This window comes from Oratosquilla oratoria, chromosome 37, assembly GCF_046742065.1.
Source record: "Oratosquilla oratoria isolate Oo_2021 chromosome 37, ASM4674206v1, whole genome shotgun sequence".
NCBI classification, from domain to species: domain Eukaryota; kingdom Metazoa; phylum Arthropoda; class Malacostraca; order Stomatopoda; family Squillidae; genus Oratosquilla; species Oratosquilla oratoria.
This window is the reverse complement of record NC_134813.1, coordinates 18902636-18922664: the sequence shown is the minus strand read 5'-3', so window position 1 is coordinate 18922664 and position 20029 is coordinate 18902636. Positions and strand designations below refer to the sequence as shown.

Sequence of the window (20029 nt, the reverse complement as noted above, 5' to 3'; positions counted from 1 at the left end):
TTTTGTGATGTTGTGAACTCACTCATGTGGGGAGATTGCTTGTTATTATCTACGTCCCAATTTTGTATTTTCTCTCTGGTGAAGACAATTTTAATGTGGTTGTTCATGACTTCGGCCATCTCTAATTCTTCTGTGTATTCTATATTTCCTTGCCGTAGTTTCACCATTTCCTGTTTGGTTTTAAGTTTAACATTCACATACCGATAGAATAGCTTGGGTTGATCTTTGCATTTATCTATAATATCCTTCTCATGGTTCCTTTTTTCCTCTCTTCTCACGTTAACATACTCATTTCTATAGTTTATATAAATTTTCCATTTGCTTTGTTTTTTTGTCTTTTCTCCACCTTTTTCAAGCTTTGTCCCTTCTGTCTTTTGCCTCACTGCATCTTTTGTTGAACCAACATTTAATGTACTCTCTCTCTTGCTTTTGTCTTGGTACATGCCTGTTTACCCCTTCATTGTAATTATCCATCAATATATTCCATTTCTCTTCCACTGTTGTCTCTTCCATATAGAATTTTTCCCAGTTTGCATTCTGGAAGAATGTCTTTAGTTTTGCAAAGTCTGTTTTGTTGTACATCAATCTTCCTTTCCTATGCTTTTTGTTCCTCTCCATGTCTATTTCTTCCTTTAGTACAGTTTCGATGAGTACATGGTCACTCTTTCCAATTGGTGTCTTGTACTGGACTTTGTCCACTATTTCAAGAGTGATTGGGCCAACAGCAATGTATGGGGCAGAAACATGGAACATGAGAGAGAAAGAGAGAAGGAGTTTGAATGTGTTTGAGATGAGGTGTCTGAGAAGTATGATAGGGGTTACTAGGCTAGAGAGAGTGAGAAATGAGGAGGTGAGGAGGAGAACAGGAGTGGAAAGGGAGCTGGGAGACAGGGTTGATGAAAGAGTATTAGGATGGTTTGGACACATGGAAAGAATGAGTGAAGAAAGATTAGTAAAAGAAGTGTGGAAGGCAAAGGTGGAAGGAGTGAATATGAGGGGGCGCTCTAGGATGAGATGGATGGATGGGGTGAAGGGGCTTTACAAAAGAGAGGAATGTCTGTGGAGGAAAGACGGGAGAGGACAGAAGATAGGGGTGAATGGAGAAGGGTTGTGTATAGATGATGCTGTGATGCATGAGGGGGAGTGGGTTTGGGGATGGGGGGTGAGGAAGTATGTGTGAAAATTTGATGCAGCCCGAAGGGATTTCTCCCCGTCTTCTCCTTTTCTGCATGAGGGGACGGAGAGGGGGGGTCGCCGAATTTATGAAGCGGCCTTGCTGTGGATGTGCTGTGTCTTGCGACACTGCTTCTGACCCAGGGCAGTGGACAGGATGCAGGGATGACCCGTCATCCAGGAGGTGCCAAGATAGGAGGGAGGGAGGAGGGTGGAGGGGAGTGGAATATATGGGAAATGAAATGGGTGGGAGTGATTTCTATGCCTATTTCTTTTTGGCTACCCCCTGTGTAAGGGGGAAAAAGCCTTTGGTATATGTATGTTTTTATTTATATATATATATATATATATATATATATATATATATATATATGTATATATATATATATATACAGTGAGACCTCTCATTAACGGACTTTAATTAGCTGTGTTTGCGGTGTTTTGGAGTGTTTTTTGGGTGGCATAGTGATTGCATACATTAAACAACAGCACCAAAAACACCGAAAACACAGCAAAAACACTGCAAACACAGCTAATTAACGTATATTATATATATATATATATATATATATATGCACTCTGTGTGTGTGTGTATTTACCTAGTTGTATTATACAGGAAGGGGAGCTAGAAATGAATAAAGGGGTATTTTTTCACAATTGAACTTAGGTAGATTAATTTCTTCTCTAACACCTGTGACACATGGCAAGGACCAGGCACTTCGCATCAGCCAAAGCAAAGCTAATGAGAGCCTCAACACTCTACCCACCCCCTCCCTCCATGCCGTAACCCACAGCAAGGACCTCCACCTCCACCCGCTCTACCCCCTCCCTCCACTCAAGACACAAGCAGCACAAAGAACCTACAAGTCAGTAAAATTGAACATCACCACCAACTTCTTCCAAGCACTCATCAGTCACCATGTAGTGAAGCAAAGGAAAAAAGGGACAAAGCTTGGAAAAAATGGAAAAGAGATAAGAAACAAAGCAAATGGCAAGCATACATCAAACTAAGAAACGAATATGTAAAAATACGCAGATGAAAAGAGAAATTACGAAAAAAAGATAATAGACAAATGTAAAGAACCCAAACTATTTTACAAATATGTAAATGGAAAACTGAAAAACAAACAAGAAATAGAAAAACTGCGCCAAGATAAAAAAGAATTTACAGAAGAACTGGAAATGGCTGAAATAATGAACAACCACTTCAGATCAGTATTCACAATAGAAAAATCGCCTAACAGTGAAGTTAGAGAGAGAGAATTATCCCCTGCAATGAAAGAAATAAATGTAACACAAAAAGAAATCAGTTGATCAAATTAAAACCCTGGATGTCAGAAAATCACATGGCCTAGACAGAATAGCAAATTGGATACTGAAAGAATGCACGGAAGAATTAACTGACAAAATATATGATATAATTAAATCATCAATTAAAGAAGGAAAAGTACCATTGGACTGGAAAAAAGCAAACATTGTACCAATTTATAAGGGAGGTGATAAGGAAGATCCATCTAACTACAGACCGGTCTCACTAACAAGCACAATAGCAAAAATTTGTGAAAGAGTGATCAAAAACAGATGGGTTAAGTACCTGGAAGAAAAATCTATACTGAACCCAAATCAATTTGGATTTAGATCAAGGGAGATCCTGTACAACAAATCTGATTTGCTTTTACTCAAGATTAGTAGACATAATAGAAGAAAGAGATGGATGGGCAGACTGTGCTTTTCTGGACCTGCAAAAGGCATTCGATAAGGTACCTCATAGGAAACTAATAAATAAGATAGAGTCAAAAGGTGGCATCAGAGGAAAATTATTGGAATGGATGAAAGACTTTCTGATTGGGAGGAAAATGAGAGTTGTAATTAGAGAAAAATTCTCCAACTGGGAAGAAGTAAAAAGCGGGGTCCCGCAAGGATCAGTACTGGCACCGATCATGTTCGCTGTATACGTTAATGACATGAATGAAGGCATGGAGTGCTATATAAATTTTTTTGCAGATGATGCAAAATTACTTAAGAAGGTAAAAACGGAAGAGGACTGCAACTCATTGCAACAAGATCTGGACACAATATGGAATTGGACTCAAAAATGGAAAGTAAAATTCAATATTAAGAAATGCAGCATAATGGAATTTGAAAAGAGTAAAAATAGAATATCAAAAGATTACAGAATTGGGGAAGAAAAAATAAATAAAACAAACTATGAAAAAGATCTTGGAGTGATGATTGGAAAGGACATGAAACCAGATAAGCATATAAACAAGATGTTCGGAGAAACCTACAACTTATTGAGAGCAATCAAAGTGGCATTTACCTATATGGACGAAGAAATGATAAGGAAAATACTTACTACACTAATAAGACCAAAACTCGAGTACGCAGCATCACTTTGGACACCCAGTACCAAAAAGAATATTAAGAAACTAGAAAGATTACAAAGAGCGACAACAAAACTAGCACCGACACTCGCCGAACTAACATATGAGCAAAGACTATCCAAATTGAACCTACCAACTCTGGAACAAAGAAGAGAAAGAGGAGATTTGCTAACTATCTACAGAATAATGAAAGGAATGGAAGTTTTAGACAGGAACGACCTATTAATGTGGGACAACGGTAAAACAAGAGGACACGGAAAAAAATTGAAAAAGGATAGTTATAGAAAAAACTTGAAAAGGAACAGTTTCCCACACAGAGCGATAAATACATGGAACAAATTAGACAACAAAACAGTATGTGCTAACACTATACAAGATTTTAAGATAAAACTTGATGCGGAGAGATACAAAGACGGGTCACCACGAGCATAGCTCCCCTCCCGTATATTACAACTAGGTAAATACAACTAGGTAAATCTGATAGTGAATCTGGACTACACATCAAATCAATGTAGATCTACAATAAGTAGCCTGTTTCCTAAATTTTTACACTTAACTACACAAAATTTAAACACATTCAATATAAATAGATAAAAACAAGTTAATAAATACAGATACATATAAGAGAATTTTTTTTAACTAATGCACTAAACAGAATCCACATATTAAGATATAAAGTGATACTTACAAGATTCACTGCCAATTCTTCAAATCAACATAACTAAAACAATGAACAAATTCGACATTCATAAGACTTAAAGTAGATAATACACTAAATCTTCCAAATGTACATAGATCCACCACAATAACTGTACATATCAACCAACAGCTAATTGAAATAAAGGAATACAAATAAATACTACAAAAATAGAGATAATATTCTATATATAATACCAAACACCATACAAACATATCAAGTCTTAGAAACGCAGAAATCAATAATTACATACCAAACATCTCCCAGTGCATTTTTTACACAATATACTTGCAAGTTATTTTTCAAACTCGTTCTATAAAAAATTAATGACAATACAAGCAGTGTCGCAAGACACAGTACATCCACAGCAAGGCCGCTTCATTTAATCGGCGACAATACACCTCTCAAATACAAACCACAATACTAAGACACATTATAATGATAATTATCTGTAATGCATACATACATATACCAAGGCTTTTTTCCCCCTTACAAGGGAGGTAGCCAAAAAGAAAAGGCATAAAATCGTTCCCACCCATTTCATCCCTAAATACACTCTACTCCCCTCCACCCTCCCTCTTATATTAGCACCTCCTGGATGACGGGTCATCCCTGCACCCTGTCCACTGCCCTGGGTCTGAGGCAGTGTCACAAGACACAGCACATCCACAGCAAGGCCGCTTCATATATTCGGCGACCCCCCCTCTCCGTCCCCCCATGTAGAAAAGGAGAAGATAGGGAGAAATCCCTTCGGGCTGCGTCAAATTTTGCTCACACATACTACCTCACCCCCCCATCCATTCCACCTCATACATCACAACATCATCCAAATACAACCATTCTCCATTCACCCCTGTCTTCTGCCCTCCCCCGTCCTTCCTCAACAGACATTCCCCTCTTCCCCAAAGCCCCTTTCACCCCATCCATCCATCTCATCCTAGGACGTCCCTTCATGTTCACTCCCTCCACATCTGCCTTCCATACCTCTTTTACTAGTCTTTCTTCACTCATTCTTTCCATGTGTCCAAACCATCCCAATACTCTTTCATCAACCCTATCTCCCAACTCCCTTTCCATCCCTGTTCTCCTCCTCACCTCCTCATTTCTCACTCTATCTAGCCTAGTAACCCCTATCATACTTCTCAGACACCTCATCTCAAACACATTCAAACTCCTTCTCTCTTCCTCTCTTATGTTCCATGTTTCTGCTCCATACAGTGCTGTTGGCACAATCACTCCTTCATACAGTCTCCTCTTAGCATCCATTCCCAAACGTCTATTCCTCATTACACTTTTTAATCCACCAAGGCTTCTCTCAATCTACATTCTACCTCCACCTCCACTTCACCTTTCCCTGCCACATTTGCACCCAAGTATCTAAAGCTATCCACTTCCTCCAGTCCCTCTCCCTTGATGCTCACTTCCAGTCTGCTGCCACTTTCACCCCTTGTACATCTCATCACCTTACTTTTACCCACATTTATCTTCAGCTTTCTTCTTTCACACACTCTCCCGAACTCTGTCACCAACTTCTTCAATCCCTCTTCCGATCCTGCCACAAGCGCAGTGTCATCCGCAAACAAAAGCTGACTCACCTCCCACTTTTCTCCATTTTCTTTAACCATCTCCAATCCCTGACCCACCACCCTTGCATTTACCTCTTGTATAAGTTGAACAGCCAGGGAGACAAGACACATCCTTGACAAAGTCCCACCTTTACCTCGAAACACTCACTCTCTCCATTTCCAATCCTGACACATGCTCTACTACTCTCGAAAAACTCTTGACAGCTCCTAAAAGCTTTCCTCCTATCCCGTATATCCGCAAAACCTTCCACAGTGCCTTTCTGTCTACCCTGTCATAAGCCTTTTCCAGATCCATAAAGGCCCAAAAAAATCCTTCCCCTTTCCTATAGCTTTCTCACATATCTGTCTTACCACAAAAATCTTATCTACACAACCTCTACCCATCCTAAATCCACACTGTTCCTCACCAATTATTCCCTCTGTTCCTCTCCTAATCCTCTCAATCAAGATCCTCCCATAAGCCTTCCCAACTACACTTAACAAGCTAATCCCTCTGAAACTAATACAATCACACATGTGCCTTTTTCCCTTGTAAAGTGGAACTATAAAGGCACTCCTTCAGTCCTCCGGCACTCTACCCTCTCTCCAGCAAACATTAAATAACCTCACCAGCCAGTCCACCATCACTGTACCTCCATTTTTTAGACATTCTGCATGGCATCCATCCAGACCAGGTGCCTTACCTGCTTTCATCATCTTAACAACTGCCTTCACTTCATCCTTCCTTATTTCTCCTCCATTATCCTCACTCATCATGGTCATTTTCTTAGCACTTCCCACTGCATGGCATCCATCCAGACCAGGTGCCTTACCTGCTTTCATCATCTTAACAACTGCCTTCACTTCATCCTTCCTTATTTCTCCTCCATTATCCTCACTCACCACGGTCATTTTCTTAGCACTTCCCACTGCAACTATCTTTCCCTCCCTATCCTCCTTCACATTTAGCAACTCACTAAAATATTCTGCCCATCTTCCCCTTACTGCCTTCTCTTCCATTATCATATCACCATCTGCACCTTTTACCTTTTCTTCTCTACTTGATTTGCCTCCTCTTCCTCTCTTAATTTCTTTCCAAAACATCTTTTTATTACTTTCAAAATTTTCTGTCATACTCTTACCCCATTTCACATCTGCTCTCCTCTTTGCCTCTTTTACCTTGTGCTTTACTTCTCTTTTCTTTTCTTTGTATCTCTCATATGACTCCCTCATCCTATTTTGTAACCAATCTGTGAAAGCTCGCTTCTTCTCTTGTATAACCTTCTTTGTTTCCTCATTCCACCATTCACTACTCTTCCTTCTATTTCCTCCTGTCCTTCTTGTTCCACACACCATCTTTGCGGACTTTGTGACTCCCTCTTTGAACCATCCCCATTCCTCCTCCTCTCCTAGCTTTACTCTAGCCTTCACTCCCTCCCACTCCTCTCTCAGCTTCTTCTTGTACTCCTTCTCCTTTTCCTTTTCATTTAAAGAGTTCACTCTAAGCACCTCCCTACCTTCTACCCTTTTCCTCTTTCTCCATCTATCCTCCACTCTCAACTTACCTTCCACCAGAAAATGATCTGATATTCCCCCACTCTCTCCCCTTATTACATGTACATCCTTAACTCTTCCTATTATACTCCTACCTACCACTACATAGTCCATTAACACTCTATCTACCACCCTTCCATCCACCACCCTCTCCCATGAGTACTTAAGCTTGACTTTTTTCTGAAACACTGTATTTGCTATCATCAACTCTCTAGATACATCTCCACCATCAATTCTCCACTTCGATTCTTTCCTGGAGCTCCACATTTCCCAACCACTCCGTCAATTGGTTCATTTCCTACCCTAGCATTAAGGTCTCCCAGTACTACTACATTGACGTTTCTCCCTAATCCCTCTATGCACTCATTTAAATCTACCCAAAAAGCCTCCCTTTCTTCTACACTCTTCTCACTACCAGGCCCATATGCACTTACAAAAACCCACATCTCCTTTCCCAGTTTCACCTTCATCCACATTATCCTTGAGGAAACCTCCTTCCACTCCACTACACGTTTACCTATCTCTTCACTTAATAGTATCTGTAAAACAGGTCAACAAAATTGTGGGCAAAACAGACAGTCTATTGACAAAGGTAAAAGTATTTTATCAGGACATAGACAAGGAGATAATGAGAGGGAAAAAAAAAGAAAAAGAAAAAAATCTTAGAATACCTTATCAGCTCTAAATTAAGATATGTAGTGGTGATTAATGTTTGCAAAAAATAATTATATAAACAAGATGAATAGAATACAAAGAGCAGTGCCCAAATTGGTTTCTAGATTTCCTGGATGTATGAAAAGAAATTAAAAACACTGGACCTGCTATCATTGAAAGAAAGGGAAAGAGGTGATTTAATAGCAGTGTTCAGTTATAAGGTTATACAGAGAAAATTAAAAAGTCCTTCAGTTTAAAGGGTGTCAATTCGTAAATATGTGCTTTGCTTAATGATTAATCCAGGCTTGTCAACACAGTTTCACAAAATCCATACTTCCTTGGTTCACGCAACTTGAAGTTGCCTCAACATAATCTCAACTACATCATCTGCAATATTAAGACTATACTAAGTACTCACCCTCTACTTCTGCACAGAGTTGACTAAACCACCGCAATGGACACTGGTCACACAAGAGGTTCTCCTGCTTCTCCCTCTGTTGTGCTTCATGCACAGCAGCGAAGGATTTACTCAATGCTGCAGCACAAGGACTTATGTTAATTATCACACACTGTAGTAATGTATCATTTCACCATCTATGTCCTAGAATGGTGATTCAAGTAAAAAAAATTTACTTTTACCATTGATTTTCCATGCCTTCTGAAATCTTATCTAACTTTATACATATCTGAAAAACAAAAACCTAATCTAGATAAATCAATCAACTGCCCCAGGTCTCTCTTTCAGAAGAACTGCCTTCAGGAAATAGGCAACAGCTTCCAGGTGGGACCATAAGTCATTACGAGAAGATATTGTGTTGTTGTCTGGGGATTGTTAGTGTGGGGCATTGTAGTATGAGGTGTTCTGTGTTCTCTGTGTGGTGGTCACATCTGGGATAGTTTGAATAGTCAGGCCTATTCTGTGTTAGTAATTTTTTAATGCTGGATGTTCTGAGCACAGCCATGCCAGTGTGGTTCTTGTCTGGTGTAGGAGGGTATTTTCTGTGGAGCATATGTTTGGGTGTTGTTGCTGTAGTCCTGATTTTGGTCATCTTTATTGAAGGGCTTGTTTAGTAATCTGAGTATGTATGTATATACCTAATTGTAGTATATAGGAAAGGAGAAACACTCATTGGGTCCCATCTCCTATTCTCCAATTTCATCATGCCTAGCCTCATTCATGTGGTTCCAACTTAATCTATATCCTTGAGTTCCAATTATCATATTTACAACTGAACTCATTTATTGTTCCAACTTGGGTATCACCTTCTAAGCTACTCCAGATATTTATGTATAAGAAAAACTGTACTTCTTCACATCCTTTAGACACGTAGTCCTTCTTAATTTGTTCTCATGACCTCTTAAAGCCCTCCAATCCTTAACCAAGAAATCTCTTCTGTCAATGCAATCTGTCCCCTTTAGTGACATGAATACTGTAATCATATCACCTCTTTCTCTTCAATCTTTCAGAATTAGCACCCCCAGTGCTTTTAGTCTTTCCTCATTTGATTTGTCAGCCAGGCTGGGGACCAGTTTGGTTGCTTCCCTTTCTATTCTCTCCATCTTGCTTATATCCTTCACTCTGTGGGGAGACCATACTACTGATGCATATCCTAGTCACAAGGAATAATTTCAAGGTGGTCTTTTGCAGCTACTGTCTATTTCTAGTACTTTTTTTTTTTTCTTTTTGTACTGAACATCATTTCCCATTCTTGGCTTTATATAAAAATAGTTTCTAGATATTTTTGCAATAGTCTCAAATTCTCATTTTTCACTTTTCTCATGATTTGGGCATCATCTGCAAATATGATGGCAGCTTCTTGTACCTTTTATCATGTCACTGACAGACATACATACATATACCAAAGGCTTTTTTTCCCCTTACACAGAAGGTAGTCAAAACACAAAGGCATAGAAACCACTCCCACCCATTCCATCCCCTACATACTCCACTCCCCTCTACCCCCTCTCTCAGCACCTCCTGGATGGGTCATCCCTGCATCTTGTCCACTGCCCTGGGTCAGAAACAGTATCGCAAGACCCAGCACATCCACAGCAAGGCCACTTCATTAAATCATTACCCCCCCCCCCCCCCCAATCTCCGTCCCCTCATGAAGAAAAGCCAAAGACAGGGAGAAATCCCTTTGGGCTGCGTCAATTTATTTTTCTCATACATACTCCCTCACCCCCATCCCCCACCCCACTCCCACTCATGCATCACAGCATCACTCCCCTATCTTCTGTCCTCTCCCATCCTTCCTCAGTAGACATTCTCCTCTTTCTCAATGCCCCTTTTACCCCATCCATCCATCTAATCCTAGGTCGACCCCTCATGTTCACTCCTTCCACTGCTGCCTTCCACACCTCTTTTACTAGTCTTTCTTCACTCATTCTTTCCATGTGACCAAACCATCCCAATACTCTTTCATCAATCCTATTTCCAAACTCCCTTTCCACCCCTGTTCTTCTCCTCACCTCATTTCTCACTTTATGCAGCCTAGTAACCCCTATCATACTTTTCAGGCATTTCATCTCAAACACATTCAAACTCCTTCTCTCTTCCTCTCTTATGTTCCATGTTTCTGCCCCATACAGTGCTGTTGGCACAATCACTCCTTCATACAACCTCCTCTTAGCATCCATTCCCAAATATATATTTCTCATTACATTTTTTAATCCCCCAAGGCATTTATTCGCTTCTCTCAATCTACATTCTACCTCCATCTCCACTCCTCCCTTTCCTGCCACATTTGCACCCAAGTATCCTCATTACAAGAATTGCTATAGGTTTATTTAATGTAAAGAATCCATAATTTTGGTTGATATTATCAATAGTAGATATAAAAGCAGATTCAAAACATCTACGTTTCATAGCATGATTTTCATATTTTATCACCTTAGAACTATTCCAGTCAGCAATGTGGCCTGTATTGAATCTGTCTAACAATGGCATTATTCATATTATAAATTTTCATACCATATTCATGTTCCAGTATTCTTTTGTCAACACTACAGAAACTTTCACCAATATAAATCTTGTTGGAACCTGAGCATGGCACACAGTAAACACCTGCTTGATTCTCATTTTGCCAGCTGGTCTATTGTTAGGTGGATAAACTATTACGAGACAGGCCTGTATTGGAAGAAAATGTCATCCAGAACCTTTATTGCTAAGAAGGAGAAAACAATGCCAAGATTCAAAGCATCCAAAGACAGATTACCCTGGTGCTGGGTGGTAATGCAGCTGGGGACCAGCTGGTCTAAAGTTAGTTGGATTTTCCTTGTCCCCCTCCTTTATATATTGGTACAATATTCACATTTTTCCAATCCTGTGGTACCTTTCCTTCTTTGAGTGAGTAATCAATTATCTTATATATTTTGTCTGTTAGTTCATCTATGCATTCTTTTAATATCCAATTTCCAATTCCATCTGGACTGTGATTTTCTGATGCCAAGGTTTTTTGTTTGGTCTCTAATTTCCTTCTATGTCATTGGGGGAGATCTTTCTCTCTGTATTTCCTCCCAATTTTGTGTACTTTCATTTGTGAATACTGATTTAAAATGTTCATAATTTCAGCCGTTTCTACATCTTCTATATATTCATTATTCCCTTGGCACAGTTTTACTATTTCTTGTTTGTTTTTTAGTTTACCATTTACATACCTGTAAAATAGTTTTGGTTGGTCCTTGCATTTTTTTATTATGTCTTTTTCATAGTTTCTCTTTTCTTCCCAGTATATTTTTACATATTCATTTCTTAGTTTGATATATATTTGCCACTTTCTTTTTTTTACCTTTTCCAAGCTTTGTCTCTTCTATCTTTAGCCTCACTACATTTTTTGTTGTACCAGCACTTAATGTACACCCTTCCTGCTTTGGTATGTATTTGTTTATCACCTCATTATAAATTTCTTTTAATATGTTCCATTTCTCCTCCATCTTTGTTTTTTCATTTAATAAATTTTCCCAATTTGTATTTTGAAAGAATTTTCTGAGTTTCTCACAATCTGTTTTGTTATACATTAGTCTTCCTTTTCTATGTTTCTCATTTTTTCTCAAATCAATTTGTTTAGTTCAAACTCTTATTAATATGTAGTCACTCTTCCCAATTGGTGTTTTGTATTCCATTTTGTCCACAATTTCAGGCTCTGACATATTAAATCTAGTCTCAACAGTTCCTCATTGTTTCTATATCTGGTATTTTCCTTTATCCATTGAGTCATTGTGTCTTCAATGGTCATATCCAATAGTATGTTTCTCCAAAAGTCTTCTCCACCTTTACTGTCATTTCTTCCCAACATATTTCTTTCGAGTTAAAGTCACCCAAAATTACTATATTTCCTCCTTTCAGTGAATCAGTTGGTGCATTCTTTGTGTCTTCCAACATTCTGGAATGATCACTCTCTGTCCAAGACTGTGTTTTTGGGGGTAATATTACTACAAATTTTCTGAATGAGGGGATGGATGGGGGGGGTTGCTGATTAAACGAAGCAGTCTTGCTGTGGACGTACTGTCTTGTTGCATTGCTTCTGACCCAGGGCAGTGGGCATGATGCAAGGATGGCCCGTCATCCAGGAGGAGCCAAAATGAGAGGGAGAGGGATGGTGAATGGGAGTGGAGTGAAGTGGATGGGGATGAAATTGGTGGGAATGGAGTTATGCCTTTTGACTTTGGCTACCTCCCTTGTGAGGGGGAGGAAGCCCTTGATATATGTATGCACCTCTATAAAATTGAGGACTGATTCAGCAACTGTTGGAATATGGTTGAAAACTGTTATAAGTGCTGAGAAGCATGTTCACACAAAAGGAGCTGCTGAAATGATTATTGAATGACATTTAGGGAATGTGAAATGGTTGATAAATTTGGCTTGAATATTGCAGTATCATTGGTACTTACAGAGAAGAACAAAGCTGATGTCTTGGCTAGAGTTAAAAGGAGCTGGTTAATGTATGTTGAAGTTGGTGATGTTTGGACAAGCACATATGTGTGCTGGTGTTTTGTAAATCTGAGAGTTACACAATAAAAACATCATATGGGGATAGACAGTACTTTAACATCTGGCCAAGAGATTGGACCCGGAAGTATCTAAAGATTCCATGAGGAGGATCGTGAAGTGTTGTGACTGATGTCAGTCAATTGATCCTGTTCCTGTGCAGCACAAGGGAGGTGAACTTAGTGTCGAGTATAACTGATGGTGCTTGGCTATTGATGTGACTCATTACAGGGGGGGCTCCCTACTTATCCATGGTTGATTGAGGCCCAGGTCATTTTGCAGTATGGAGAAAATTGAAGAGAGAAGACACACAATGCATCACAGCAGAATTGGACATCTTTAAGGAAAGAGGCCCAGTTGATGAGCTATTGATGGACAATAGCCTTCAATTGTAGTGCTTAGGAAACATGTTGCATTGGTGGAATATTGATAAGGTATTTAGAGCTGCTTACTGACCAGGAGGAAACGAAAAAGTAGAGAGGCACCACAGGACCATTAAGGCTATTGCCAGGCGCGGATATAAGGGGGGGGCCCAGGGGGCCCGGGCCCCCCCCTTTTGGCTTTGGCCCTTTGGCCCGATTTCATTTCAGTTCACTATTTCATTTTTATAATCCATGTTATAATCCATTTTTATTATCATTGTATCATTTATGAAAGTTATGGAAAGTTCTGGAAGGTTCGATAACATCTTGATTTCCGCTGACTGTTTTTCCGCTAATATCCGCCTATATAAGTGACCGCTGCGTTCGACTCTCTCTCTTTCTGTTGGTATCTGCCGCATTGAATGGTTGTTTTGCTGTTTGGTTAAATATATGAAAGGTTTATCGCTGGAACTCACTACATTGGTGCCCCGTGTGAGGATTTTATTGTACGATTCAATAAAGTTTTGATAAGATACAAAATTCCTCTCTCATTTGAATCCGAAGAGAAACACTGGCACCTAGAGCAGATGGTTATGCCCATTCATTTAGGTCAGTCCGCCAGTTATTAACAAATAAGAATCCCGTGTGTGGAGAAACGGTAATGCTAATGCTCGTTAAACAACCGAAAATTCTGCCGTCGGGCCCCCCCCAAACTTTGTTCCTAGATCCGCGCCTGGCTATTGCTGAGAGGGGAGGAATCTCTTCCATTGAGGCAGTATATTGGTACAACATTACACCAACATCTGAACAGGACAAGCTGTCTGTGCCAGTGTTCTGTGTACATATATGAATGGAGATATCCTTTAGTAAACCTTAGAAGAGTGGATGATGGCCAAAATGATATTTTGCCAATTAAAATTGGAAATGAGGTTTGGGTAAAACACCTGCCATGCATTGTACCACTCAGTGGCACAGGAGAATTGTTACTCAAGTGAACTCATGAAATAATATATCTGTTGATGGTGTGCTGAGAAATGTATTGGATGGTTGGCTGGTTGTAGCTCCATGGTCCCCATCCGAAGATGCAGATGATGATTCAGGTGGTAAATTGTTGTGTTCTGAAGAGCATGTGGAGCCACCAGTGGTTGATGACAGTGATCAGGAGGATCTTCTGAGTTCTTGGAGGAATACAAGACCTCTTGTTTGGATGGCAGATTAGGTCACTGATTTTTTTTTTTTTTTTTCCCATGCTTATTATTTGTGTGTTTGTCCCATTTAGTTACAGTGGTTCACAGGTCATGACATTGTTTGGGATCTTAAGATCATGTGGGTATATGGTGTATTTAGCTTGAAGAAGTTCCTGAGTGCTGGCAGTAATTTTTTTTTCCAGTATTATCATCTGTTTACTTCAGTGATTGCATTGAAGGAGTGCACTGCTTGGCATCTTGTGGTCCAAGAAGGTCAGTAATTAAAAATTGTTGGAGCTCCATCCATTGTAAATTGTCATTTTTTAGTAATTTTTAGTCAAAGAATAGCCGGACACACATTGCTAAGTGAGTCCAGTTATAACACACATTCCAAATAGATACTGTAAATTCACATTCCTTACAAAAAACCTGTACCAATGACTCAAACTGAAGATGCGAGTATGTGGTCATTTGGCTGAACACAACTGAATTACCAGCTCTAAAATTTGCACACACAAAACACCTGTGGCTGTATTTTATAGGTGAGCTGCTAATACTGGTGCTTAGCACAAATCACAAGTCAAAGGTAATATGAGCAGGTGGAATCTAGTGCATGAAAAATTAAAACTAAGAATAGCTTTTCTTCTACTAATCCAACAATCATTTGTTTTCATTTACTTTTAAGTCAACATCTAATTCAACATATCTAAAACATTTTCTTCCAAGGTTAATTCAAATTTGGTTTAAACTTTCCATAAATATGACTAAAACTATTAACACAAAAATGGCTGAAGCTGCAAAATATGAGTTTACTTACCCTGCATTATTTCATCACAAACAGGGCTTGTCTGACACCGAAACACATAACCCAGATAGACTGAAGTATCTCCATTCATTTCACGACAAATGAAACCAAAGTGGTCATTATTCTTCAGGCCCTTTTAGAGGAACATAAAAAGAATATGTAGAACTGTATTAAAAAAAAATTACAAGTTGTTAATATAAGTAATAGTTAACCACAACTGAAATAATTTGGATTAATATCTTGAAATTTGGTTGACATACAAAGTATGTATATACCAATAACTTTAACACTATAAAGGGATGCCTAAATCAAGACAGACACCAATGCCAAATGAATACCACAAGTGTTGCTGTTTTCCTGTACATTAAATAAGATAAATCAGGCACATACACCACCCTTCCCAATTGTAGTATTTTGAGGATGATGGTTTGTATCCCCCCATCACACTTGTTATCAACTAGAAACACATGCTGCTTCACTTTCACACCTTTGTTAGTCCCCATGGTCTCCCTGGGCAAGCTCCCATGCAACCACCATTCCCATTCAAAAAAAACTTGACATGTCTGATAAATTTGCCCTAGCCATAAATTCTGTAGGCATCCCCTTTGTCTCTTCCATTGAGGGTTGTCTCTTGTGGAAACAACATGCTGCCATATAGCCAAAGTTTATATTCACAAATCATGCTGGTAAGAGGCCTAGACTGAGTCTTACAGTAGTCTTTAATTTAATATAAAGCCATTCCAGCAATACCCCATGTTTTTTTAAAGGCATTTAGTACCAAAGACATCAAGATGCTTCTTCAGGGTTTGAAATCAATGGGAGCCCACTAACCAATGGGTAGCCGAAATCATGGTGAACTAGCCAAAAATGGGCAAAATCTAAAATTACTGGTCTGTGTGGCCAGCCAAAATATTGTCTTAGTGTTGTACAAGACATTACGAGTTTTGTGAAATAGCCATTATTATTTCATATTATCCTGTTTTCAGTATGAAAACATGAAGTTTATGCCTAAAAAAATATGCTCAGATGAAATCGATTTGGTGCAGTCTGGTCAGTGCAGCCTGACCAGAAGTGTAACCCTGACTATTGATCTCACCACTGCCTGGTCTTATCAACCCCAAGAGAGCCACCATATATAATCTAAGCTTTATGATCTTTGCCAACACAAAGGGTAGTTGATCATCCTGGGTGAGGAAAAGAATGCTCCTGGTGCCCACATGAAGAGTTTGCTATAGGTTCACTATATGCCTGGCTCAACATGTGTGTCCCTCAATTGCAACACCCTGGCAACCCACAGAGCAGTCTTGGTGATTTTGACAGGAGCAGGTTACAAACCTACCCTCACCATAAGCTCCATTATGGGTAATACAGCAGTGACTTTATATTTTATAATGTGAGTGCTGTGATGTATCAATCATCGTACCTCAAGTATCCGATGCTGCACGCGAGAATTTGACTTGTACTGAAGAGGTTAAACAAAAGAGGCTGGGGGAAGTGGATAGATTTACGTACTTGAGGTCACATGTGGCTAGAAAGGGAGTGGAGGTGAGAATATATTGTAGATTGTGAGAAGCAAGTAAGTGCTTTGGGGGATTAAAATATGTAATGAGAAATAGTCATTTTGGAATAAATGCAAAAAGGAGATTATAAGAAAGGGTGATTGTGCCAACAGCACTGTATGGGGCAGAGGTATGGAATTTAAGTGAGGCAGAGAGGAAAAATTTAAATGTGTTTGAGATGAAACGTCTGAGAAGTATGGTAGGGGTTACAAGATTGGACAGAGTGAGAAATGAGGAGGTGATGAGGAGAGCGGGGTTAGAAAAGGAGACGGAAGATAGGGTTGATGAAAGAGTACTGGGATGGTTTGAACACGTGGAAAGAATGAGTGAAGAAAGATTAGTAAAAGAGGTGTGGAGGGCAGAGGTGGAGTGAAGATGAGAGGACAATTGAGGATGAGATGGATGGATAGGGTGAAAGGGGCATTGAGCTAGAGGGGGATGTCTGTTGAGTATGAAATGGAGAAGGCAGAAGATAGGGGTGAGTGGAGAATAGCTGTGTATAGATAATACTATTATGCAAGGAAGGGAGTGGGTGGGGGATAGGGATTAGGGAATATTTATATACAGTATTTACCTAGTTGTATTACAAAGAAAGGGAGCTATGCTCGGAGTGACCCATCTTTGTATCTTTCAGGATCTAGTTTGTTCTTAAATTCTTGTATAGTTTTTGCACATATTGTTGCCTCGCCTAATTTGTTCCAGACATCCACCACTCTGTGTCAGAAATTATTCTTTTTCAGATCTCTTCAATAATTCTTTTTTTTTTTTAGTTTCTTTTCATGTCCTCTTGTTTGTTTTTTTTATCCCACATTAATAAATCTTCTCTGTCAAGGACTTCCATGATATTTTGATGCAGCCCAAAAGGATTTCTTCCCATCTGCTCTTTTTCTACATGAGGGGACAGAGAGGGGTGGGTTACCAATTAAGTGAAGTGGCCTTGCTGTGGATGTGCTGTCTTGCACTGCTTCTGGCCCAGGGCAATGGGCAGAATACATGGATGACCTGTCATCCACGAGGAGCTAAGATGGTGAATGGGAGTGGAATGGGTGGGGATGAAAGGGGTGAGGGAGGGTGTTGTTTTTTTATTTTGGCTACCTCTCTGATAAGGAGGAAAAAGCCCTTGATATATAGATTGACAGAATAGAGTTTCTAAAAATTATGAATATTGAAATATAACAAATTAGGTTTACATTAACATTAAATTATATTGTATTTATTATATATATATATATATATACTTCTTTATTATTACTATTTGTTTATTTTTACCATATAACTATATATAGATACTTGGGTGCAAATGTGGCAGGAAAAGGTGGAGTGAAGGTGGAGGTACAATGTAGATTGAGAGAAGCGAGTAAATGCTTTGGTGGATTAAAGAATGTAATGAGGAATAGACATTTGGGAATGGATGCTAAGAGGAGACTGTATGAAGGAGTGATTGTGCCATCAGCACTGTATGGAGCAGAAACATGGAACATAAGAGAGGAAGAGAGGAGTTTGAATGTGTTTGAGATGAGGTGTCTGAGAAGTATGATGGGGGTTACTAGGCTAGATAGAGTGAGAAATGAGGAGGTGAGGAGGAGAACAGGGGTGGAAAGGGAGTTGGGAGACAGGGTTGATGAAAGAGTATTGGGATGGTTTGGACACATGGGTAGAGTGAGTGAAGAAAGACTGGTAAAAGAGGTATGGAGGGCAGATGTGGAGGGAGTGAACATGAGGGGACTCCTAGGATGAGATGGATGGATGGGGTGATGGGGGCTTTGGGGAAGAGGGGAATGTCTGTTGAGGAAGGACGGGAGAGGACAGAAGACAGGGGTGAATGGAGAATGGTTGTATATGGATGATGTTGTGATGCATGAGGTAGAATGGGTGGGGGGATGGGGGGGTGAGGTAGTATGTGTGAGCAAAATTTGACGCAGCCCAAAGGGATTTCTCCCTGTCTTCTCCTTTTATGCATGGGGGGACGGAGAGGGGGGGTCGCCGATTTAATGAAGTGGCCTTGCTGTGGATGTGCTGTGACTTGCGACACTGCCTCTGACCCAGGGCAGTGGACAAGGTGCAGGGATGGCCTATCATCCAGGAGGTGCTAAGATGGGAGGGAGGGAGGAGGGGAATGGAGTGTATTTAGGGATGGAATGGGTGGGAATGATTTTATGCCTTTTTCTTTTTGGCTACCTCCCTTGTAAGGGGGAAAAAGCCTTGGTATATGTATGTATGTACTATATAAAACAAGTAACCAACCACAAAGCTCCATGGACAACAGACAAATCAGAGCTTCCCATGTCCACACAGGCATATAAATGGCAGCACAAAAGGTTTTGTCAAGCAATCTGTCACATGTCATCCAAGTATGCATTTTTCCTGTACATCTTTCATAACCTGCTTTCCTACAGGACTGCCTGCCTACCTGTCTGCCAGCTGGCCAGCCAGTGAGATGACATTCCTGCTAGCCTGATTGCCTACCTGTCTACTGCTGGCCTATCAATTAACCAAACTTCCTACTAATCTTTCTTCCTACCAGGCAGCCAGCCAGCTGGCCTTCCAACTGGCCTGGCTGTCTACCTGTGTGCTAGCTGGTCAACCAATTTGCTGATCGTCCTACAGGCCTGCCTGCCTGCCAGCCAGCCAACTAGCCAAACTTCCAACTCTCCTGCCTGCCTGCCTGCAAGCCAACCATCCAGCCATCTGACTATCATATTTACCTACTTGTTTGGCAGCCAGTCTTTCAACCTTCCTACACTTGTGTGTGTCTGTATCATTACCAATAAACACATATTAATGCCATATCAACCACCTTTCCAACCACCACTCTTTCCCATGTATACTTATGCTTGACTCTCATCTTAAAGTGATAAAAAATTGCCATGATGGTAGTCATGTCAACCACATTTGATCAATCTCAGTTTGATGCAATGTTTATGGAAACAGAGCATATATGTCAGACCAGTAGCTATTGACAGCCTACTAAGTCAGGTCATATGCTGCATGATTCCTAACACACATCTGTTCACTCTAGTTTACCTTATATTACAATATGGCTCCAAAATGAAAATATAGAGGGAGAAAGAGAGAGAGAAAGAGAGAGAGAGAGAGAGA

At 39.9% G+C, this 20029-nt stretch overlaps 1 protein-coding gene across 4 annotated transcripts in view; it reads right to left on the bottom strand.

The window, feature by feature from the left end:
- LOC143019553 (TBC1 domain family member 1-like) overlaps positions 1–20029 on the bottom strand; it is a 155680-nt gene that overhangs the window by 88680 nt on the left and 46971 nt on the right. For all 4 annotated transcript variants that reach the window (XR_012965824.1, XM_076175288.1, XM_076175287.1 and 1 more), the window contains exons 9-10: positions 15384–15504; positions 8446–8562 (exon numbers count right to left, since the gene is read on the bottom strand). Coding sequence is in view for 3 of the 4 variants with exons in the window: in XM_076175288.1 (XP_076031403.1) it covers positions 8446–8562; positions 15384–15504 (238 nt within the window). In the remaining variant the exon portion in view is untranslated. The remainder of the gene's footprint in view (positions 1–8445; positions 8563–15383; positions 15505–20029) is intronic.